This window comes from Brachycentrus maculatus, unplaced genomic scaffold (assembly GCF_059751285.1).
Source record: "Brachycentrus maculatus isolate JH-2025_06_01 unplaced genomic scaffold, ASM5975128v1 h1tg000034l, whole genome shotgun sequence".
Taxonomy (NCBI): domain Eukaryota; kingdom Metazoa; phylum Arthropoda; class Insecta; order Trichoptera; family Brachycentridae; genus Brachycentrus; species Brachycentrus maculatus.
Genome location: NW_028280788.1, coordinates 5,088 through 30,451, shown reverse-complemented (window position 1 = coordinate 30,451; position 25,364 = coordinate 5,088). Strand labels below are relative to the sequence as shown.

Genomic DNA, 25,364 nt, shown 5'->3' with positions numbered 1-25,364 from the left:
GAGGTTCCCAAACTCTTTTATCTCGTAGACCCCTTGCCTTACCTGATATTGATTTATATCAAATTCATTAACTTCAAATGTATTTTTGACAGCCGGTATATGTAGTGTTACTCACTTTGAACCACACATGTTAGGTTTTATACATTATATTTTAAATTCAAATAGAAACATAGACCCCTTGCAAGTTGTCATAGACCCCTGGGGGTCGATATAGACCACTTTGGGAATCACTGATTTAAAGCATGTAATATTTCAAGTATTTATTATAATATAAAAAATATGGTAATAATTTTGACACATATGTAAAAGTATATCTATCCACATAAGCTGCTCCCGACTGGTTGAATGGTCAATTCTGGAATCTAGAATCACAAATTTCAAGAATTATAATAAAAATAATGGATTATGTTTTTTGAGAATTTTATAGGAAATACATGTACAAAATATTGTTGTAAAACGTTAAAATAAATGCTAGTTGTCACTACATTCTTTACAAGTATTGCCTCAGTGCTCCCCGCGGAAGTCCCTCGTAAATCACGTACGACTCACAGCAACACCATAGCGATTTTTAACAAAGAAATTCATAATCATAATACACGAGGACATAAAAAAATATATGTGGAGCAGATAAACACTACTAAATTTGGAGTAAGGTCCTTAAAGTATATTGCCAATACTTAAATTAACCAGCAGCCTGACATATGTAAAATAAAACCCATTCGAAGATCCAAAATAAATGATCTGAGAAGGTACTTTATGGAAAGACATATATGTAGTGATTGGTCATATTTTCTTATTTTGTTTTTACCTTATGTTTTATATATTTTCTCATTAGTTATTTTTTCTCATTTTTTATATTTTCTCTTTTGTTTATTTTAAATATGCTTCTTACCTTATGTTTTTCTCATTTATTTCTTTTAAATATGCTTCTTATGCCTATTTATTAAACCTGTTTATTGTTTTTATATTTTGCCATGTATTAGTATTAGTATTGGTTATTTAAAAATCTTCTTTGTTACTTTATTATTTGTGTTCCAGTCTTGTTAACCTTAATCCCATGTCCCAAAATGAGAAACAGAAATTACTCATCGAGAATATTATATGTATATATGACTTATGTATGTGATATGTTTTGAAATAATAACAATAATAAACCCTTATCCGCACCCCAATGGTGCATAGGGTACTGCGTCATATAAACGCAGTGTTATCTTGATCGTTTACACATGAAGAAAAGGTGATCAGCCCTCCCGTTCAGGTACCAGTCCAGGGTAATATTGAATAAATATTACAGTGAAAAAATCACTCATATTTATTTTACCCCCCCCTGGGAATCGAACCCGGGACCTCCAGAACGGTAGCCGAGCGTGCTGACCATTACACTACGGAGGCGGACGAAATAATAATAATAAAAATTAAATTTCACAAATGTGTAACTAGAGTTAATGATAATAACATAAAGAGTAATTGATCAATTGTGCTTTGTTTTGGCAATAGTATTTTTGTTCTCACATTTAAATCAAGGGATTGAATTGAAGATCATATAGGAAAAGCATATACCTGAACGTTTGGTTTGGTACTCAGGACATATATGACTCCTTCAGCGATATCCTCAGATTGAATGATGGGCCAAGATTCCAGAGAAGTTGCGACTGTTGCAGTCATGTTCATTATCATTTCCGTAGCCACTAATCCGGGACTCAAACTCTGGAATAAGAGATATTCGTGTGTAAAAAAAACAGCCAAAATGGATAAAGAAATTGAGAAAAAAGATTTTCACTGTCATTCAGATACTGACATTCAACATTGAGCTAACATTTTACTAACCAACATAACATTAATTTAACCATCACGTCGCTTCCACGCAGGGGTAGACAGAGAAAATAGAGCGCTACACCAATCTATCTTAACAAAACAATCTTTGCTTCTTCGACATTCATGCATCTTCTCATACACACCCCTCTATTATTTCGACTCTTGACCTGACCACTTTCAAGTATTTGAAATTATACAGACTGTACGTAAAAAATAGTTAAAATGACAATGATAAAAGTCAATCAAATAATTCTATGTTTGTGTTATGAATATTGTTGAATATCAACCCTTTCCGAAAAAAAATAATATAGGTAGACAGTTACATTCCAATTGGAAAAAAAATCCTTTGTCCTCTGCTCCACATACTGCTGTAATAGATACGAGTGACAAAAATGTAAGCTTGGAATTTAAATAAATAATACTAATGATGAAAAAAATGTCGAATAACATCCAACATGGGACCTAAGAGGAAAAAAATCGATGTCGAATGAGATTCGACATTGGACCAGTAAGGGTTAAGAGAGAAAAAAGAGAATTATATATGAGATTAGATGATGTTTGATGAGTTTTGATGATGAATGTAACAAAAATGCTGGAGTTGTTTGTGTGAGTGAATAAGTTTGTGTGAGTGAGTAAGTTTGTGAGTGCAAGTAAATTTAGAACCTTATCTGGTTGAAACATAGATTTCAATACGGATCGGCAAATATATATATACATACCGTGACTTTGATTTTGGACTTCTGATTGGCGAGCTCATTTGAAATTAATTCTGTCGTAGCTGTCACCGCAAATTTACTGGCTGGATAAATGCCCGATGCAAATTTCAGGTTTGGCACGCGATGTCCTACAATGCTGAAAAATGACCTTTTATTTGAAAAATTATGCGCTAAAGATTATCTTTTCAATACCAAATAAAATTTGGCACAATAAAATAAAAATATGTATTATTTTTCACATCTCATCAAAGATGAAGAAGAATATAGAAGTCTGGGCATTTACGGGGTTGACGACCGTCATAGGCTGGTTTAAGTGATCACTTTACACACGTGTAACATTCACCAATTTTACCCATTATTGACAACCACACTACTCAAATTCTTGGAAGTTCTATGTATATGAACCAATTTTGAAACATTGTTCTTGAATCACTATGACGGTCGTCAACCCCGTAAATGCCAAGACTTCCATATTATTCCTCATCTTTGATGAGATGTCAAAAAATAATATTAAAAATACTCCTTTAATTGGAGGTAATCCAGATTTGTGAACAAGTATTTGGACTCTCAAAATGTTGTAAAAAAAATATGTAGTTTTTCCATTTTGTTTTAATCTGTCATATGGTCTGTATATGGTCATCCAAACAAAACTTTCCTCAAAGGAGTATGGGCGTACATCCGCCCTTATTACTAAGGCCTGGTAACGATTATTTATAAAATGGTACTTGTACTGCCATCTGTGGTTGTATTTAAACACTAAAACCACACTTCTGATAATTTTTCTGTCTTACCCACAACATTTCACTTAAAACAATGTTTGTGTGACATCATTGTAATGATGCTGTCAAAGAAAACCCATGAGGGGTTAATGCTCTCAGGTGGCATTCTAAAGATGTACTTAGAATGCCACCTTCTCCTCTTCAGGACTTCCAGCATGAGGGGCTGTTGGGTTCTTCTCCTCACATCTTTATTCCTGACGAAGTTGTACTACTTTGCACCCAGTATTCACCTCAGGCACATATTTTCAAAACTTGCAAGTTTTGGCCGGGCACAGCTAGTGTAAAATAATATTAGTATTTTTTAAAAATTAAACCATATCTGCTCCCCATAGGGAGCATATGGAGTCCACAAACTGTCTCCAAGATATTCTATCGCCTGCCAGCTCCCTTGCATCCTCCCAAGTCAGATAAATTGTTAGTAGTGGTCCTCCTGTGCGGTGCGAACCTGATGTAAAAGTGGCAAGCTTGATGACGGCTCTCGGGAGGCATGCGGAGTTTATGGCCTAGCCAACTGAATCGCCTTTTCTTGACGACATTTGTGACCAAGATTTGCTGCATCCTATGCCTTATTTCTTCATTCCTCACCAGTCAAACCAGCGCACACCTAAAATTCTTCGTAGACTTCTATTCTCAAAGCTACATAAGTACACGGCTGCTTTAGGCCCTTGTAAGGTGTCACGTTTCACAGCCGTATAAGAGAATAGGAGCTATGCAGGCATTGTATAGGTGGCATTTGGTCTTCACCGAGTATACATTCAATCTCCAGATGGCTTTCATAATGTTACATAAAGACCCTACGAGTCCTAATCGCACACACAGTTCCTTTTGAAGTCTACCATTTTCAGTTATTTACACTCCCAAGTACTTGAAACTCTCGACCCTTTTGATGAGCTGGTTACTTAACGTCAAGGGTTGCTGGGCATCTAGGCATGAACTGATGCACAACTCATGGGTTTTTGAAACATTTAAATAAATATTATATAAAAGGAAATGTCCATACCTGTTTATGTTTATAATATGACCGTCATCACCCCGAGTTCTCATAGTCTTCAAAGCTTCTCTAGTAGCTACTGTGAGTGCCACAACATTCAAATTTAATACATCCATAACATCTTTAGTTTCTGAAGCTGAGAAAAGAGAAATTCATAATGAATATCTACTTAAATACATTTTGACATCTCAATAAAGATAACGACTGGGTATTTACAGAGTTTATGACCTATAGTAGGCTGGTTATTTGATCACTTTACACACATGTAACATTCACCATCTTATCCCTGATTGTCAAACACTACAAAATTTAAAAAAAACACACTCATGCATATATCATAAATCTCGTGACATTTCATGTTTGAGTTTACGGAAGCCATCTATGGTTAGTTTGAGAAAGCTTTTACATTAGGTTTCTTCTTACAGAGATCTTTTTACTTAAATGGATACAAGATCCTTACTGGATTATTTTGAATTTTGGGTTACGGTTAAAAAAAATATTTTATGCAGATTATAATTTAACTATTTATTTTTATTTACACCATTTTGAGTATGCCCTAATCATAGTTCACAAATTTTTTAACTTTTAGAAATACTGATCAAACTCGAAAACGTCAAATAACTCAAAATACCAATAAACTTAATACATGATGAAGTTTCAAGAATTTGAGTAGTGTGAATTTGTTAATCATGGGTAGAATAGGTGAATGTTACACGTATGTAAAGTGATCACTTAAACCTGCCTATAACGGTCGTAAGTCGTAAGCCCTGTAAATGCCCAGATTTCCATATTATCTTCATCTATGTTGAGATGTCAAAATTAATTTAAAAAATTACTCCTAATTGGAGTGACCAAGTATTTGGGCACACTCAAAATGTTGTAAGCAATTTTTAGTTTAAAACTTACTAGTCAATGGGTACATTTTCGCAAAACCAGCATTGTTGATGAGAATATCCACACCCCCTAACATCTGCTCTATCGAGCGGAAAGCAGAGAGTATTTCCTTTTCATTTAGCATATCACATTGGATTGCGTGGATAGTTCCCTTAGTTCTCTTGGTTAGTAACTAAAAACAAAAGGTTAACAGTTATATTTGTACAAACTCATCTGAGAGTAAAGCCATGGGTAAAATGCTAAACAGTTTTATGATAATATTGATATCATCTATATATATATATATATATATATATATATATATATATATATATATATATATATATATATATATATATATATATATATATATATATATATATATATATATATATATATATATATATATATATATACATACATATATATATATGTAAAAATGTCCCGTCTGTTTTTACTTGATGACTTGCTATATTAAGCAAAGGATATGTTTGAAACTTATCAAAATATCTTCATTACATCCTTGCAGAGGTAACTGCATTAAAACAACATGTGAAAAGACATCACATGACAATATGTGAAAAGTATTATTTGGTAGTATGTATTATATACTATATACTACTATATATAGTAGTAGTTAAAAAACTTCATACAAAAATGTAAGCATGCAGGAGTTTAAAATATCATATTTTAAAAACACTGTCTACTACTACTACTACCATCACGCCGTTTCTCCGCAGGAGTAAGCAGAGAGAATGGAACCCCACACTCTTCTGTCCTGACATCTCTTCACATCCATACATCTAGTCATACATGCCCTCCGATTACGCAGACTTTTGACACCGCCAGATTTTAGGTTCTGATTGTGCCAAGTCTTTTTCGGTCGTCCTCGTTCTGTTTTCCCTCTGTTCATTGTATAAAAACAGAATTTGATTTCGGAATAAAATTATCACTAAATGAAAACTTTTTACTGGGTACTCTTTCCTATTAAGAATCAAATAGGGATGCTTCTCACATGGACAACTGTATGTGGCCTGCTCACGCGTTGGAAAACCTTCTGAATGATTTGTGTACCCACCAGATAGAAAAATGTATTGTGAATAGAATTATTTGTATACACATCAGATAGAAAAACGTATTGGGAATAGATCCAATTAGTAAAGGGAAAATAAAGCGCAGTATTTTACTTACTTCAATCTTTTCACGTCTTCTGGCGAGTCCTACAACGATGACTCCCTTATCGGCCAGGGCCACTGCTATCTCAGCCCCAATACCAGAACTAGCCCCAGTGACTACAGCCACCTTACCTGTCCATCTCCATTCTCCCGTCACTGCACTACTCAGTAGAGCAATGGACAATAGTGTAAATAATGACTTGAAGCTCAACATTTTTGTAACTAAAAAAAAAGGGTAAAACATCATGAAAAAACTAGGTAGTGTTTGAAATACTTGGTCATGCCAAGTGTTCCTCGATCATCCTCTGCTTCTATAATTAACCACATTTGCCTGATAAAATTGTTTTACTTTTCTTTCTTCACTCATTTCATTCACTTGTCCAAACCACCTCAACACAACTTTCTTAATTTTATAGATAATACTTATTATGGAAAGAATAAAACATATAAACAAGTAATATTCTTAACAACATTTTGAGTATGTCCAAATACTTGTTGACAAATCTGGATTATCTCCAATTATGCTCTGTAAAATAGCTTCTTTGTCTCGCCAATAGATGTCACGTGTGAAAATTCTAATGATTCTTGTACAATGTTTCAAAATTGGATCATATATATATATATATATAGAACTTCCAAGAATTTCAGTAGTGTGTTTGTCAATCATGGGTAGAATTGGTGAATAACAGTCGTAATCCCCGTAAATGCCTAGACTTGCATATTCTTCTTCATCTTTGTTGAAATTTCAATACGAAAATTGTTATATTCTATTTAAATGTGTATGTTATCTTTTAAGGCTGAGATAAGTATCAGTAAATCACACTCATTCATTGAAAAATTGCTTAATGGTGGAGACTGACCGTAGCATTTCGTCGTAACGTAACGTCGTAACATCGCTTGGCGCGAGCATCCGAAACTATGGATGGAGCGGTCGGCTCGCTGTACTGACTATACGAATGCTCGCATCGTAACGTGTTACGTTACGACGAAATGGCTCTGGTCAGTTCCTACCATAAGACATACATAAATGGAAACATAGCCCAAATTCTTGGAAGTTCTATACATATATTTATGAACCAATTTAGAAACCTTGTTCTTGAATCATTAGAACTTCGCTAGAGACATCTATTGGTGAGATGTCAAGAAGCTTTCTACTAAGCAGAAACTCTTATATAAGTATGTGAGGTCCGAATCCTGAATTGTAATCACACACATGAGAAACGCCAGAAAATACCATTTTCATTTTTATTATTTAAGCTTACAATTTGACCAGATAATTTATTTACAACATTTTGAGTGTGTCTAAATACATCTCACCAATAGATGTTTCTAGTGAAGTTCTAGTGATTCAAGAACAAGGTTTCCTAATTGGTTCATATATACATATAGAACTTCCAAGAATTTGAGTAGTGTGGTTGTCGATGTGGAAACATACATGAGACGTGTGGAAACATAGCCATGCTAAGAAAGCGAAGTTTAGATAACTTTATAAGAGGTCATTTATTTCTCTAGCTAACATAATAGGACCTCAAAATTTTATGATCAAAGTCACTTTAAAAGTCTTACTTTAAAAATCTAAGAGCGTTTGAAATTACATGAGCTATTTTGATAAATTTTACAAATGAGTTACACTAAAAAAAAACAGTACGTACCCACTTCCTGAAATTCTCAAGTGTCTAAAAATGTTGAAAAAGATGATAGGTGCTCTTATATAAGAAAATAAATTGCTTAAATCTTTAAAAATAACATATCGTAATATAACCTTTTGATCTCAGAATGAATGGGTATCAAAACAGCCATTCTAAAACATTTTAAGAAATGTGTTATTTAAATTAACTAGTTTAATTTTGCATGGGTCTTCTTCAAACCCTTATCCGCACCTCGGTCATATAAATGCAGTGTTATCTTGATCGTTAACACATAGAGGAAAGGTGATCAGCCCTCCGCTTCAGATACCAGTGCAGTGCATTCATGGAAACTATAAAAATCAACTAAAACCTAGCACCTAAAGGGTTGAGATAGTATTTTCCAAAAATGGAGCATATAAATTATGCAAAATTATCATTATAGGGCACTGCATCGTTTATAAGCAAGATTATTTAGATTGATAAATATATTAACCGTTACGCTGCTGAGGTCATTATGTGAATCTATGTTAAAACAGTAGAAAAACGGGCTTCGTAGTGTAATGGTTAGCACGCTCGGCTACCGTTCTGGAGGTCCCGGGTTCGATTCCCAGGGGGGGGTCAAATGAATATAAGTGATTTTTTCACTCCAATATTTATTCAATATTACCCTGGACTGGTACCTGAAGCGGAGGGCTGATCACCTTTCCTTCGTGTGTTAACGATCAAGATAACACTGCGTCTATATGATGCAGTGCTCAATGCACCATAAGGGTTTGAGGATGAAGTGTAAGCGCTAACAGCTAGACTAAGGAGACTAAATATAAAAATCAGCACATAAAAAAAAACGTTTTGTTAAAAAATTTAAATAATCTTGCGAATCAACATTAAGTAAAATAGTTACATGATTTAACATAAGTAAATCAGTTAATGAAATAATTTTTAACAAAATAAATTATTATGAAAAAAAAATTTAAGTATCTCTCACACTTGTTATTGTTATAAAATTACATAACCGTGACATCATTTTGATAATAACATTAAAAATAAGGTTATCATCTTGCTCAAATAAATAAGTAAGAAAAGGTTTTGTATAATTTTTAAATAAATATAGATTTTTGACATCTCAACATAGATGAACAAGAATATGAAAGTCTGGGCATTTACAGGGCTTACGGCCGTTATAAGCTTGGTAAAAATGAGATATGATTAGGAAGGTCTTGCAGCTTGGAGCTCAGATAAATTCTCTATAATATCTTTAAACATTTTGAGTGTGTCCAAATACTTGTTCCCAAAATCTGGATTATCTCCAATTACGGGAGTTATTTTCTTTTTGTTTTTAACATCTCATCAAAGATGAAGAAGAATATGAAAGTCTGGGCATTTACAAGGCTTACGGCCGTTATAAGCTTGGTTAAGTGATCACTTTACACACGTGTAACATTCGACAATTCTACCCATTGTTGACAACCACACTACTCGAAATCTTATAGAACTTAAATATATATATAGAACTTATAACTCTTTAATATATATAGGTTTCGAAATCCCACCTATTTATTTGCAACATAAACAATGTTACCTTTTGGCTCTACGGTCATTGGATGGGATAAATATGGTGGCCTTAACACTACAAAATTCACCTCCGCGTTGTGCCCGTTCTTATCACTTGTCAAAAACATGTTGCCAACATACTCTATTCAATTCAATTCAAACCCTTATTCGCACCCCAATGGTGCATAGGCCACTGCATAACATAAACACAGCGTTATCTTAATCGTTAACACGAAGGAAAGGTTATCAGCCCTCCGCTTCAGGTACCAGTCCAGGGTTATATTGAATAAATATTAGAGTGAAAAAAATCACTTAGGTACATTTATTTGACCCCCCCTGGGAATCGAACCCAGGACCTCCAGAACGGTAGCCGAGCGTGCTGACTATTACACTAGAGAAGCCAACATACAAATTGATATAAATACATTTACAGTGGAACCTCTCATAATGAGCATACTGAGAACATTTGCATAACAAGCAAAAAAAATGTGAATACGTTAAGCTCCCTTAAGGAGTGACATTTCACGACATTCACTCGTGAGCTGGGACTTCCACGCCAGTCAAAACAATTTTTTTTTCGCTTAACGAGAAAGATTCTGAAACAAATTATGCTCGCTATGAGTGGTTCCACTGTATATTTTTTATAGCTCTCCATTTCCCCACATAACGGTGATCGAACCTAAAAATAAAAATAATCTAGCATTCTACTAAAACTAATCAAAAATTCATTATATTAAATTTTAGTCTGGAATAAAAATAACTATGTAGTTTTTTCCTCTTTTATTTTATTTGATCAGTGACCGGGTTTCCTTGTTACCGACATCATCAAGGCAGGGGTTGAAAACCATGATTTTATATAATATTTCTGACAAAATGAATTGAACTGTTTTACAATAATAATTACATATAACATATAGTGTGGGTTTTAAGTATAATTTTATTAAAGAAATGGTTTTATGTAACTAAATTTAAATAATATATGGGTGAATCTGGAATCCTTGGTCAACATCTTCTTCTACTGATATTTGTTTGGGCAAGTCCTGTGTCCTCTGAAATATAAAATTTTCAGCATTTATTTAATATGGAAAATAATATTTTTTGTATATTTTTGGAAATCATTTATGTTTTTAAATTGATGGTAGATTTAACCTTTGGTGAACGTGTTTTACAGAAAAAGAAAATTTGACATAATAGACAACATTTGACTTTCTTTAATGTTTTTCCAGATACTTTGCGGCTTATTTTAAATATTTTAGCTACTTTGTTTTAAACCACTTTTTTGGCAATTTTCTCCAACCGGTTTTGACAAACCCTTGTCGTCATCAGGGTTAAACATGTCTCCTTCCTTATTCAAACCCTCAAACCTTGTTCACCGGAGCTCCGTTCAGTTGTTACTCTTCCGCAGCCAACTTCTTGTTAGAGGAATTATCAAGTCTTCAAATGACTTTATTGGTCGATGAGAACTCCGTTCAGCCCTCGGTGTTCCGAAAGTTCTTTGTAGATAAGATTCAATCGTTTGAGCGAAAATTTGTACCTTCCCTACGTTCTTCTGTCCGTCGTTTCTTAAATTGTGACTTAAAATATGAAATTTTATGCTTCATTTCTTTCATTGTTTGGCCAACATTTCCAGAAACTAGATTTTTCCTATCGGAGACAGATTCTACGAACGCTATTTATGGCCAGCTAATTACTGGAAATACCTCCCTTGTGCAGGGGTTCAAGTGTGAATAAATTACGAGTTAATTATATATTAAATAGCAGTTCATATTTTATCATTGGAACGGTGACAGTGATCGATTCAGGGGCTATGCCAATCGACTACAATTTCCAATAACAAAGTGGAAATAATTTGAAAAAATATATTCAAATTAAAATAGCGTATCGTTTGAACGGCCCAGAGACGCAAAGATTATATATATGAACAATTTTATCAAAGATTATATACAGATTTTATACTAAAGAATGCCGGCGAATAACATTTTAAATTTTTGACAGTTCACCACGACGCGTTTGACCATAGATATTTTGCAGGATATAAATGCAGGAGTGCGTTCATTTATAAGAAACAGATTTTGATCCAATCCATGACTCTTCTTCTTTTAGCATATCCTGCAGACAAACTGTCTCCAGGTTTTTCTGTCAGCCGCCAGCTCCCTTGCATCCTCCCAAGTCAGGTCCGCGTCGTGAAGTTCAGATGAGAACTGCCGACAAATTGTCAGCATTGGTCGTCCTGGGCGGCACGAACTTGATGCCTTGTAAAAGAGGCAAGCTTGATTAAGGCTCTAGGGAGGCATGCGGAGTACATGGGAGTACATACTTAATCGCCTTTTCTAGACGACAGTTGTGACCAAGATTTGTTGCGTCTTACGCCTTATCTCTTCATTACTCACCAATTCAAACCACCGCACGCCTAAAATTCTTCGCAGACACCTATTCTCGAAGCTAAGTACACGGCTGTTCTGGGCACTTGTAAGGTGCCATTTTCACAGCCGTATAAAAAAATAAGAGCAATGCATAAAAGTAGTCAAAATTATACTAAGTTGTTGCGTGCGTAAAGAATGAAATAATTCCTAGCCTTTATTTGTAATAAAATTAAATTAGGGGAAAATCATATTTCTTGTACTTTTTACACCAAGATGGATGTTAAGAATTGGCTTTAAACCATAAATAATTACCGACCCTTCTTTTGTTAACTCTATATATTTTGATAGTCAATGACGACAAAGGCGAATGCTCAAAGAAAAAATTCCATTCGTTTGAAATTATATTTCAATGGTATATAACAGTTTTTATCTCATTTTACGGTGAAACATGTATGGATTAAAATCTTTGAATTGTAAACTAATTACTTTGCTATGGTATTTGAAATTTCTTTTAAAAAATAAATATTATGATTGCACAGTATGATATTACAATAATAATTGAAAATAAGTAAGCATTGATTTTTTAGAACGATAAAATTATATTACAATTTACAAAAATGTTGCATTTGTAAATATTTGTTTTTTTTAAAAACATTTTTGGTTGCTGAACGATCTTTGGGATTTCCCAGTGTTGCATGTAAAAAATATGTTTTTAACAACAAAAAATGTTTTTACGTAGGTATTCAATCGAATTAAAAATAAAAATAAGGTAGATTCTTCTAGTGTATAATCTCTTTTTGTGTAGATACTTAGAAAAAAATAAAAATGAAAAACGAGTGGAGAGAGGCATAAAGAAGTTATATTAATTAATAATCAATCGGTATATTTGCCATATAATGTCTGAATATTTTAACACCATAATATAATAATATATTGGCAAAAATCATTATGTTTCGGGAATATTATTAAAATTAAAATTAAATTTAACTTTGTGCATACTCATGAATTCTAAAAATATGTGAAAAAGGTATTTTTTTTAAGTTGAGGTATAAATTATGTAAAGCGATAACTTATCTTTGTGTCTTGCTGAATATTATTATCTATAAATAAATAAAACTTTTCCTCTTATCTTGTATTACTTGCCTACCTAACTATACTTAGAAATAATAAACTGAAGCATAATCTTTTTATCCGCCTGCATAAAAATTCCGTTACGATATCCAAAAGTTATCAGTTTTGTTCGGCGTACTTCATTTGACATTTGGTCCAATCAGGTGAATGTTGTAACGTCATTGTTTGTGATCTTAACATTGTCAGTATATTTTATCATCGTTTTCCTTAATAATTTGTGAAAAAATGTCGGAAAACGATGGCTGTGTGTTTGTACCGAGAGCCCCCTCGCCAACGTATGAAGAAAATGGAATATTGGTGAAGGAAATGGCAGCTGACGGTCACTGTTTCTTCAAAGCTATTTCACTCGCTGTGTTCGGAACACAAGAAAAATACAGAGAAGTTAGAGAAAAAGTGCTTCAAGAAGTGTTACAAAAATGGGAAGAATATCAATATTTTATAATCGGCGATGAGTCGTACGACAATCCAGTGACAAACATCGAAGATTACAAGAATCTTTTCTCCTCTGAAGTCGTTTTGGGGGGACACGTAGAATTGTCAGCCGCGGCGACCGCCCTATCCATCTGTATTTGCGTTAAAAGATCGCTTCAAAATGACGACAATGCTACTACTTTTGGGTCAGAGAAGAACAAGAGAGTGACGTTATATTACAAAGAGGACGGCGAGCGCGGACACTACAATCTTATAATTGAAAAACTGGATACAAAAAATACCCCTGAACCCAAGAAAATCGAAGAAAAAACTGAAATTGCGATGAAATATTAATCTTTATTCCGTTTCTTTTCTATGTAAATGGATGACTCAAAATTGCTTTAACAGCGTACGTACGCGTTCTCTTTGTGGATCTATTGTTTTAAATTATTGTCAGGAATGGAAGGTCTTCAATTGACTTTATTCATAAACAATTTACACGAGTTTTCCGAACCGATCGACCACTTTCGTAGACGTTCTTATTCGCTCTGCGCCGCTCTGCTGCGCAGCCCCTGCTGCGCACCTCTGCTTACTTTCATCTGATGTGCACAGATGGCGCCACAAGACATTTTTATTGTTTAAATCCAACATAAATTACACTAAAATTTACGTGTTAGAACTGTCATGCGTTAATTAAAATTTCAGATAATTGAACAAATATGTTTCTAAATTGTTTGTTTTTTGCCACATTGTGATTTTTTTATTGCATCATGTGTTATTTTCGAGATAATATCGTAACTTAGTGCAGAATTACCTATCCTAACTATATACAGGACATATTTTTGGTTACTATGTTTTTTATTACCATTTTTATAAGATTGCAGATAATTCATAAAGGTCAATAATAAAATTACAGCATTTAAGGATAGAGATAAATGATGTCACAAATTGTCAGTAACCTTTTACCTGCATAAAAACTGAAAATCGTTTTTCAGGCATCTCCCAGTATGTGAAATAATCCGTTTAGGATCTTGCATACATTAAAATAAGAGGGTGTCTGCCAAATAAAAGCCTTCTCGAATTAACCGTAGATGCTGCTGCTAACTCAAAAATGAAGTGATATGAGATTTATGATATATATATGAGTTCCAAAAAATTGATTAGTGTGGTTGTCAATCATGGGTAGAATGGTGAATGTTTCAAGTGAATAAAGTGATTACTTAACCAGCTTATGACAAGTCAAAAGCCTTGTAAATACCCAGACTTCCATACTCTTCTTCATCTATGTTGAGATGTCGAAATTTAGAGATGAAGAAGTTTATTGTAATAAAAATATTGTACGGTCTGGGTTTTTACTGGATTAACAGTCTGTTATTGGCAGGTTTAAGCGATCACTTTACGCACTGTATAACATTCACCATTGTACCCTAGATTGACAGCCATATTACTTCAATTTTGAAAACTTTATATGATTTGAGTGACAACGTAGGTACTTCGGGTTTTCAGTATAAACTTCATTGGCGACATCTATGGTTGAAAATTGTAAATAAACAGTGACCTATTATTTATGCATGTGAGAATTCTCCGAATTATTTCATTGACTATGATACCAGGCTTGTAAATAAATACCCGAACTTTAACTATCTCCATTAACTTCTTCGTCTTTCTTGAGATATCAGTAAAAAAACTTGATATGAATAGTTTCTTAGTGGGGTTAAATTCATCATTTGTGAAAAAAGGAAATATATTTGTATTTTTCATATCAGCTTTAAAATCTCGGTTTTTGTTATTCCACGTCTGGCAACACTAATTTTTATGATACTTTTTTTTATAAATGATATTTTACAATGTAAAAATAAAATTGTTTTTTTTTATTTGAAGAATTTTTATTTTTTATAATAATAAAAATCTATTGTTAATTAGATCCATTTATCTGTTCTAAAGATATTGTATAGGTTTCTAGAATAGAATTTTTGATGAAGGGAATATTCGCAAAGTTAAAAGTTGTCAGCGGAGACAAGTGTGGCTCCTCGCGCAGCTGGTCACGTACTGCATTCTATATTTGCGAGTACCCCCTTAATTGATGGTGTGACGTCAGCGTAAATGCTGACTAAAGTAATGCACAGACATATAGGATATTGAATCATTATAGATACACCGGATGGCCCACCAAATGCATTCGACTGTTTTAGCAGCTATTGCAGTATATTATATTGCAATATCTCCCAATCCGTTTATTTTGGCGTGCATATAGGGTTTGCAACAGGCTGGATTGTCAGTTCAGCGACCTAAAAATAAAAATAAATTGATATTTTAATATATGTGAACAAAAATGAAAATGTTAGTTTATTGACAGATGGCTTTGAAATTTCGACACAATATTGCATTCAAATACGCGTGTGTTTTTATATCATTTAATATATTCATTGCTTCATAAGCATTGTGAAATTTCTCATGGCAGACAGCGTGCTTCTTGACAGATGTTAAAATATTCAAAACACCACCAGCATTGTGAAATTAAATATAAATATGTGATTTCTAAACGCATCTGAAGAGGTTTGCTTATGAGCATGCTAGTATCCATGTATGTTGACGATCATGCTTATTTCAAGCAAATGTGTACAGTTAGAGAGCAGGCTCTTCTTAAGCATGCTTATGGTATATGAAGAGGTGAGCATTCTATATAGGCAGAAAGGCAGCGCCTACCCTGGATTATACGCGTTCCACATGGAAACACGACCAGTGCCTACTATACCTTATCCTTACCCTACAGCCAGCCCTGATTAAAAACTCTGTGCACGCCACTGCTATACGCATGCTAAATTAGTAGCATGTGTATTTGTGATATGAAATTTTGCAAGACAAGACCCTACAAGATGGACCCCTAAAGTTTGAAGATGGAGACCTTGGAAGAATAAGAGTGGCGTTAGAAGACCTCAAAAAAGATGGTCCGACAATAAAGTCTGTGTGGGGTAAAAATTGGCTGCAAGCAGCAACCAATCGAAAGAAATGGAAGGATATGAAAGAGAGCATTCTCCTTATCATTCATCGTTCAATTTGTGTAATACCACTCATAAACACTACTTCATAACTACCGGTTTCAGAATAATCATCCCATCATCAGTTCAAATGTAGACTATGTAGTCAAATGACAAATTTTACATTTGACCTGATGATCGAATGGTTTTTATAAAACCGGTAGTCGTGAAGGAGTGTTTTTAAGTGGCATTACACAAATTGAACGATGAATGATTTGGAGAGTGTTATATCACCATACGACAAAGTTAACAAAGCTTTTAATATACAAAATATATATACGAAAGAGGCCTATATCCAGCAATGGAGGACAAAAGGCTGAAGAAGAAAAAGCGTACCATAATGCTCTATCTCTACAATTAAGAAATCAGGGAGTTCACAAAAGCATGTCTTTGTAATCACCGCTATTGGGAGTGAGGTGCTAGGTATATGTATCTCTGGCTGCAAGCATATTGAGTGGTGAGTGGAGAGGGAGAAATATTGTATTTTTTGAATTACCTAACTTCCAAGTGACTCTGAAATCTAACTACGGCTTGCGCAACACCGCTTATCATGACCCTACTCAGGCTTCAACTTTCATAGCCTAGTTTCATAGCCTTTGCCTACTCGTGAGTGGATTTACTCTTTATGTTTAAAGTTACAATAATTTCATGTAAGTCATGAGTGAAAATTCAGGGCAAAATCACTCGCTATCTCGCTAGAGGCATAAGTTTGTAGAGAAAGATTGCACGTACGTACGGGCTTTTACGAACTTTTCTGCGTTCTGTTATCAGGGCTGACAATTTGGCAGGTTTGTCAGTGCAGGCAATTTGACGGGTCCACTTGTTCGTTTGGGGACCTGCTCGCAACTGAGTCGAGAGTCACACAGGAGGGATAGGAAATATAACGAGTGTTACCTGAACATTGGGCCTTGTACTGAGTACGTATACTACTCCTTCGGCGATGTCAACTGGTTCAATGAAAGACAGGGATGGTGGAATCGCTCCAGGATTGGTTTTGATCAAACTCGCTGTTAAATTAAATACCAATTCTGTAGCCACTAGTCCGGGACTGATACTCTAAAACGAAAATATTATACAACATATTATTTTGCCTTTTCTTCTTAGTCAGTCCTGTAACTGTTGGAGTACTGAGAGTCGATATATCGACTTGTGTACTTAAACACATTTTCATTTTATTTTATTTCTTCTTCTTCTTCTTCTTTTAGATCCTAAGGATCTGTTTGTGCCTCCGCTTGTAGCTCTTGGGATGTTGACTTCCAGCTGTCTTTCCACCTTCTTGGAGATCTGCCTGGGGGTCTGCGTCCTTCAGGGATTTATTTATTCGAGTAGTTAAAATACAAAAAAAATACATTTTTCATTTAAGTTTTGCTTGGTTAATTAATACCACTATTTCTTAAAATCTACTGTGACACGTGTTTCGATGCATTCCGCATCATTTTCAAACATTTTTTTTCCAGACTCTACTTTTAACATATCTTACTAGTTACGCTGTGCCTCTTCAAAAATGAGACTAAGCTCTTGTGCTTGGAGAGGGACTTAAACTCATTGTTTATTGTTTATACTTATGAATGACAATTATTTTTTTTTGTGTTTTTTTTTCAACCATGTATTTAAAAAAAAAAAGAGAAATATTTGTTTTAATTATTCAAACAAATTTTCAATTTCATACTATTTCTGTGAGCCTAAGCGGCTCATTATTAGAAAAAGCTATCAAATTGTGGTAGAGTGGGTTCGAACCGAGAAACTATTTAATTTATTTTTAAGTATTTTAACATCTTCTATTTATTTATTTTTTATTTGTATGAAGGTTAAATTACAAGGCAACAATTTTCTTCTTGTTGACCCAGGTAGTGTATAGGGTATTGCATCAGATCGATTTTTCCAGCTTGATCGCCAATATAAAGGATGCAAGGTCCTTCGCTCTAAGTTACATTCCACCCCCACTCCTATAGTCCTTGCAGATGACACAAGTGGAGAAGCTTAGAGTAAAATAGTTAAAATAAATTAACCAATGTATCGACTCTAGAGTACTTTGTAAAAGCGCGGCCGTCGATATACCGACGGTGACTTTTATTTGACGAAAACTTACGGTGACTTTTATTTTGGAAGAGAGTTCGGCCAGCTCGAAGGAGAGGCCTTCACTGTAAGCGGTCACGGCGAATTTGCTCGCGGAATACAGGCCCGAAGGGACGTTCTTTAGTTTGGGAACCTTGTGACCGACAACGCTGCAAATTATACAATATATTAACAATAAAACAACTCTTATTACCAGCATAACAACTCATATTACCTGACACAACACCTTTGTAATATTCCTGACAAAACGTCTTTTATTACCTGACACGACAACTATTATAAACTGATGTAATAACTATTATTACCTGACATAACAAATATTATTACCTGACATAACTACTATTATTACCTGACTCAACACCTATTACCTGACATGATGTCTATTATTGCCTGACTTAACTACTATTATTACCTGACATGACATCTATTATTACCTGACATAACTACTATTATTACTTAAAGTAACTTTAAGATTTGTGAACAAGGATTTGAAAACACCCAAAATGTTACGAATAAAATAACTGGTCAAATTATAAGCTTTATAAAAAAAATATTTTGAGGCATCTCCCAGTATGAAAAATAATCCTGACTTAGTAAACTGACATAATAACATTTATTATCTGATACAATACCTTTTATTACCTGACAAATTAACAATTTTCACCTGACGTAACAAATATTATTACCTGACATAACAACTATCATTACCTGACACAACAACTTTTATAACCTGACATAACTATTATTACCTGAAGTAACAACTATTATTACCTGACATAACAACTATCATTACTTGAAACAGCAACTTTTATAACCTGACATAACTATTTTTACCTGAAGTAACAACTATTATTACCTGACATAACAACTATCATTACCTGAAACAACAACTTTTATAACCTGACATAACTATTATTACCTGACACAACAACTATTATTACCTGACATAACTACTATAATTACCTGACTCAACACTTTTTATTTCCTGACATGACATATAGTATTATTTAATATAACTACTATTATTACCCAACTTAACACCTATGATTTCCTGACATGACATCTATTATTACCTGACACAACAACTATTGTTACCTGACATAACTACTATAATTACCTGACTCAACACCTTTTACCTGATACACCTTTAATTTTTTGATAAACATCTATTATTTATTACCTGACATTACTATTTTTGATGGCTATTTTTTACCATGATCGTTTATATATTTAAAAAAAGTGACAGGATTTTAGACTATTCTTTAAAACCTTACCTGTTCATATTGATAATTTGTCCATTATCTCCCCTTTTTCTCATGCTCCTTAAGGCTTCCCTGCTGCAAATGCTCATAGCCAGTACATTCAGGTCCAAGACATCCTTCCATTCTTTTGTGCTTCCGGCTTTGAAAATAAAAAACAAAAAATATTTTAAGAGAGTGGTCGGCAAACTCATAAGTCAAAAGAGGAAAAATATCCACAGTACATCTATTGAGGTTTCTTTTGATTTTTGCCATTTTTTTAACTTGAAACTGTACACAATTATTAATTTAAAAAAAAGCAGAACACTTTTGCTGTGAAGAAAGTTCTTTTGAAAGCTGTCCCACTGCATTCCCAGATCTGATACAGAAGCATCTAGGCTTCCTGACAGACCTTCTCTTGTAAAGCATTTTTTGTTTGTTTTATAAACTAAGTTGCGGAATTAATAGTAAATGTTAAACAAAATTGTTTCCCGATTTTACTGTGATTTTGCATTTGAAAGCTTTCAATATCCCTGTCACTGCCAATCTAAGTAAATACAATTTTGTAAAACCAAGAGATTTCTCTGAAGAAAGTTCTCATTTCCTTTAAAAAATATTTATAAAACTAAAATTTTGTTTTTAACCACTTTTATTTTTGGAACTTTTTTTCGAACCGGTTTCGACAAGCACCTTGCCATCAGCGATAGAGAGTACATATCCATCCCTGATGTTGACACGGTGCTTGTCAAAATGGTTGGAAAAAAGTACCAAAAACAAAAGTGGTTAAAATCAAAGTTTTATTTTATAAAGTTTAAAAATATTTTATTACAATATTGACATAATGGTATTGAGTTGTATATTACATATTAGTGAAGCGAGTTTGTATGTGCCAGCATTATTGACGAGTATGTCAACTCCGCCTAAAGTCGTCTCAATCCATTGGAAGGCCTGAATTATTTCATCCTCCACTAGTAAATCACACTTCCTTGCGTAGATAGTACCGTTTGTCTTGGCCGTCAGCTCCTGAAGAAATACAAATGCATTATAAACTACAACAGACACTTAAATTGTATGCTTATCGTTGGGAATGAGATAACTCCTTAAATATATTAAAAAAAAACACTTGTATATTACCACTTTTAAGTTGATTAATGTAAACACGACTAGTTTTGAGAACTACAGATGTTTATTGTAACTGCAGACAGTTGGTAGAATTCCATATTGAATTGTTAGGTAATATATCCAAAATAAAGCAAGGTTTGTGTTGGGTTGAATTCTACATTTATTTATGTATATCTTAATACGTGACGCGTTTTGTCTTCTTAGGACATTATCAAACACTCACTGTGTTTGATAATGTCCTAAGAAGACGAAACGCGTCACGTATTAAGATGTACATAAATAAATGTAGAATTCAATCCAACACAAAACTTGTTTTATTTTGGATATATTACCCAACAACTACAGATGTTCTCACCAACGCCAACTGGTGAAAATACAAACAGTCAGTTTAAAGCGACAATTAATTGTACAATAGTTACTGCTTATGCAACATCGCTTTCATGACCCGACGAAGGCTTCACTTTGTTAGTTTTATAGCCTTTTTCTAAATGTGAGGTCATTTACTTTTAATGCCCGAAGATACAATACAACAGATCCTAATCCGCACCCAATGGTGCGTAGGGCACTACATCAAATGGATGTTAATTTGATTATTATTTACTGAAGGTAAGATAATAGAGTCTTCTTCTCCGTCTTAATCCTCATTGCTGAGGGTTGTGACCCTTGCAGAAGCAATGACTCTTCTCCAGTTATCCCTTGACTGCGCTGCACGTAGCGCTGCATAATAGAGTAAAAAATATATTTTGAAATTGGAATTGAAATTGAAAATTGAAACATAATTATTTCCTTCCCCCCCACCCCAAAAATATAAAGCACCACCAAATCCGATAGTGAATACATAATACTCTTAGTATGTCAATAAATACATTCAAATGATTTTCTTTACAATTTATTTACCTTAATTTTTTCCTCCCTTCTGGCGAGACCTACAACGATGACTCCCTTATCGGCCAGGGCTACTGCTATCTCAGCCCCAATACCAGAACTGGCCCCAGTGACTACAGCCACCTTACCTGTCCATCTCCATTCTGCCGTCACTGCGCTACTCAGTAGAGCAATGATCAGGAAGATCCCTGATAGATTCAATCCCAGCATTGTAGGTTATCTTTAAAACAGAAATATATGATATGGTCAAAAATTATATGCTTTCAGTAGAACCTCGTAAGTCTGTTCGTAACCCGAAATAAATGTGGAGGTCCTCACAAGAAAGTTACATTTCCAATATTGCACTAAAATCCTTTAAATGCAAATCTGTTCTGTTTACTGTATTCTATCGAAATCTTAATTAAAGTTGCGACAAAACGTGACCAATCCTGTGTTAAACCAAAATGAAATCATACTAAAACGTAACAATTTTACAAGCTAGAGTTCTTGATAACCTACTTAAAATCATTTATAATGGAAATGTAACGTTTTGGTGAGGACCCCTACAAATATTCCTAAAAGAAATGTTGTAAAATGGATTAATGCACAAGCAAAGGTCCTAAAAAGGACATTTTTTTTAATGTATACAGCGGTATTATGGATGTATAAAAAATCATCAATCACAATAAGACACGTTGTAAAATTGATAGATCCTTGATATTACTCTATTTTGATTGATTAATGCAGGAGTAAAGGTCCTAAAAAGGACTAATTTAAGTCATACAAAGATGTCATGTCATGTCATGTTATGTACATATAAAGGACTATCAATTACAATAAAAAAACGTTGTTAAATTGATTGATCTTTGCGTATTTATCTGTTTTAATTAATTGATGGATAAGTAAAGGTACTAAAAAGGACTACTTTAAAGCATACAGCGGTATTATGGGTGTATAAATGACCATTAATCATCATCAGAAACGTTGTAAAATTTATTAATCTTTGTGGATTCATTTAATTTATTTCATTAATGCACAAGCAAAGGTCCTAAAATTGACTATTTTTAAAGATGTATAAAGGACCATCAAGCTCCATAAGAAACGTTGTAAAATTGATTGATACTTGCGAATTAATCCATTTTAATTGATAAATATACAAGCAAAGGTCCTAAAAAGGACTATCATTAAAGCATAAAGGGATATCATGGATGTATAAAGGACTATAAATCACCATAAGAAACATGGTTAAATTTATTGATCTTTCCGGATTTAAATATTTAAATTGAATAATGCACAAGTAATGGTCCTAAAAAGGACTATTTTTAAAGCATACAGCGGTATCATGGATGTATAAAGGACCATCAAATCATGAAATAACTGAACTATTTATAAATGAGCTTATAATAATTAAAAAATATAGTTAGGTAGGTATGATAAAGATCATATTTATTCGAATCGTTATAAAAAACGCCAAAGCATCAAGTTTATAGGATAAAGACTTGAATATATCAACAAAAAATGCAAATAAAATATATTTTGGTATAAGTATATGATAAATGGCTTGTCAGCATAATGTAATGTTAAAAAATAAAGAATAACGATCACTGAAAAATTGTTATTATTTAAATGGCAAAGTATCACGAAAACAGGATAAATATTAGAATATTTATAAAAATTAACACATTAAACAGGAATTATGTGGTAATCAGTAATTTATTAATAGAATTTAATCTTAATATCAAAGATTTAACCCTCTATTTCTCATATATAAAAAACCAAAATGAAAACCGTTACACGAAATCTGGATTTCAATAAAAAAATTAATATAAAAATTCATATAAACTCTCCTTATCATTCATCGTTCACATTGTGTAAAACCACTTTTATAAAAACTTATTCGTGACTGCCGGTTTCGGAATAATCATTCCATAAACAGGTCATTAAAATAAAATTATTACGGATTGACATTTACAAAATTAAATTTTGAAAGAGAGAAAGAAATTAAAAAAATATATATATACTTATTGCCATTGTGATTCATTTGTCTTTTTCTCTCTCTTTGGAATCAAAAACACATCAAACAAAACCAAGCACATACTTCGTTTGCTCAAGGGAACTTTAAATATGATGGAATAAAGCTGTAATAGCATGCTCCCATTATCCACAAAGTCATTAAATAACGAAATAATGCATAAAATAGTTATAAATAATTGGATAATAGAGATGGGTAAAGTCTACTATATTTTTTTCTCAATAACGTTTAAAATGTTACCTGGATTCCTATAGTTGTAAGCCTGCTAAAGAGAAAAATACAAATTTTAGTACCTTTTATTCAGACAGAAACCAACTACACTACTGACCTCTCGAGGCATTGAAATCCTTTTTATAGGGAAAATATCCACAGATGCGGTCGAAAATCCTGATCCTATTTCGCTCACTCCTTTCAACAACGTCATATATCAAAAACTTGATTTTTCAGGAGATCGTTTTTAAAGTTTAAAAATATAATAAAATGTATTAAAAATAAATATCAAGCCACCTTTTGAACTTTTTACTATGCAACAGATATTTTAAGGTAAAACCTGAATATTTTATCTCCATTTGAAAAATATCTAGTATATTGAAAAAAAATAATTAAACAAACCTTTTCTTCAAAATGCAGAAACAACCCTTTTTGCCCTGTAAGGGGTAAATATTAAGTTAAAAATAAGCCGCTTTTGTTGGGATATAGTACATTTTCTGGGCATTCCAAAAACATGGAACAACTGAAAATTGTCAATTTTAGATATATGACGTTGTTGAAAGGAGTGAGCGTTTTGAGCGACCATTTGTGATGTGAATAACCGACTAATGGCCATTGTTCAAACATGCATAACCTGTTATTGAAATGGCTCGTTGTTCTACCGATTGATTGCGATCAAGTCATTGTACATTTTACTTCTTGAACAATAAGCTGAATCCTTGATATATTGGCGTGCTTGACAAGCAATGCAATTACTTTTCCCAATTTGAAAATTTTATCTTCATTGTTAAATTTTTTGAACTACTAGAAATATTTACAACATTTGACGCACTCGAAATGTTGTAAATAATGGTCAAAAACTGGTCAAATTATAAGCTAAAATAATTAAAATTAAAATGATATTTTCTTGCGTTTCTCGCGTATGTGATTAAAATCCAGGATTCGGACCTCTCATACAAGAGTTTCTGCTCAGTAAAAAGCTTCTTTTCATCTCACATCTTTGATGAGATGTCAAAAAATAATATGAACAATATGTTGAGTTCGTCCATTTTTTCCTTAAAGCCTCTGTCCTCCACTGCTAGATATAGGCCTCTTCTGTATCCGTTCATTGTTTCCGTCTGTTGCTGTTTGCAGTCAGTTTTTACTCCCCACAACGGTTATGTAGTCGGTCCATCTCTTTTGAGGTCTTAAAACCGTTTATTCTCCCAATATCTCAAATATCTAAAGAAAAATCGCTCATTCGTGTGGGGTCCTGTCTTGCAACATGACTATTTTTCTTCACAAATGCTGGATAAATGATAGATAGGCCGCGAGCCCTCATACAAAACTTGCAACTGCCCTGACAAAAGTT

The 25,364-nt window shown here is 33.4% G+C and overlaps 1 protein-coding gene and 1 long non-coding RNA gene across 3 annotated transcripts; both read right to left on the bottom strand.

Moving 5' to 3' along the window:
* Positions 1–245: 245 nt before the first annotated feature.
* Positions 246–24,132, bottom strand: LOC148312717 (uncharacterized). Its single transcript, XM_088274602.1, has 13 exons — positions 24,044–24,132; positions 21,805–22,012; positions 20,649–20,808; positions 19,822–19,948; positions 18,561–18,696; positions 17,366–17,527; positions 15,682–15,721; positions 6,366–6,571; positions 5,208–5,367; positions 4,311–4,437; positions 2,535–2,667; positions 1,561–1,707; positions 246–362 (listed from the first exon to the last, which is right to left on the bottom strand). Exons 2-13 carry the CDS (start codon positions 22,000–22,002, stop codon positions 315–317), a joined length of 1,644 nt encoding a protein of 547 aa, XP_088130728.1. The 5' UTR covers positions 22,003–22,012; positions 24,044–24,132; the 3' UTR covers positions 246–314.
* Positions 10,294–11,536, bottom strand: LOC148312718 (uncharacterized). Of its 2 annotated transcripts, none has more exons than XR_015838895.1 (2): positions 10,893–11,536; positions 10,294–10,577 (listed from the first exon to the last, which is right to left on the bottom strand). It is a non-coding gene; the product is annotated as an uncharacterized LOC148312718 (long non-coding RNA). The 2 variants fall into 2 exon arrangements; XR_015838896.1 differs by having other exon boundaries at positions 11,063–11,531.
* Positions 24,133–25,364: the final 1,232 nt, after the last annotated feature.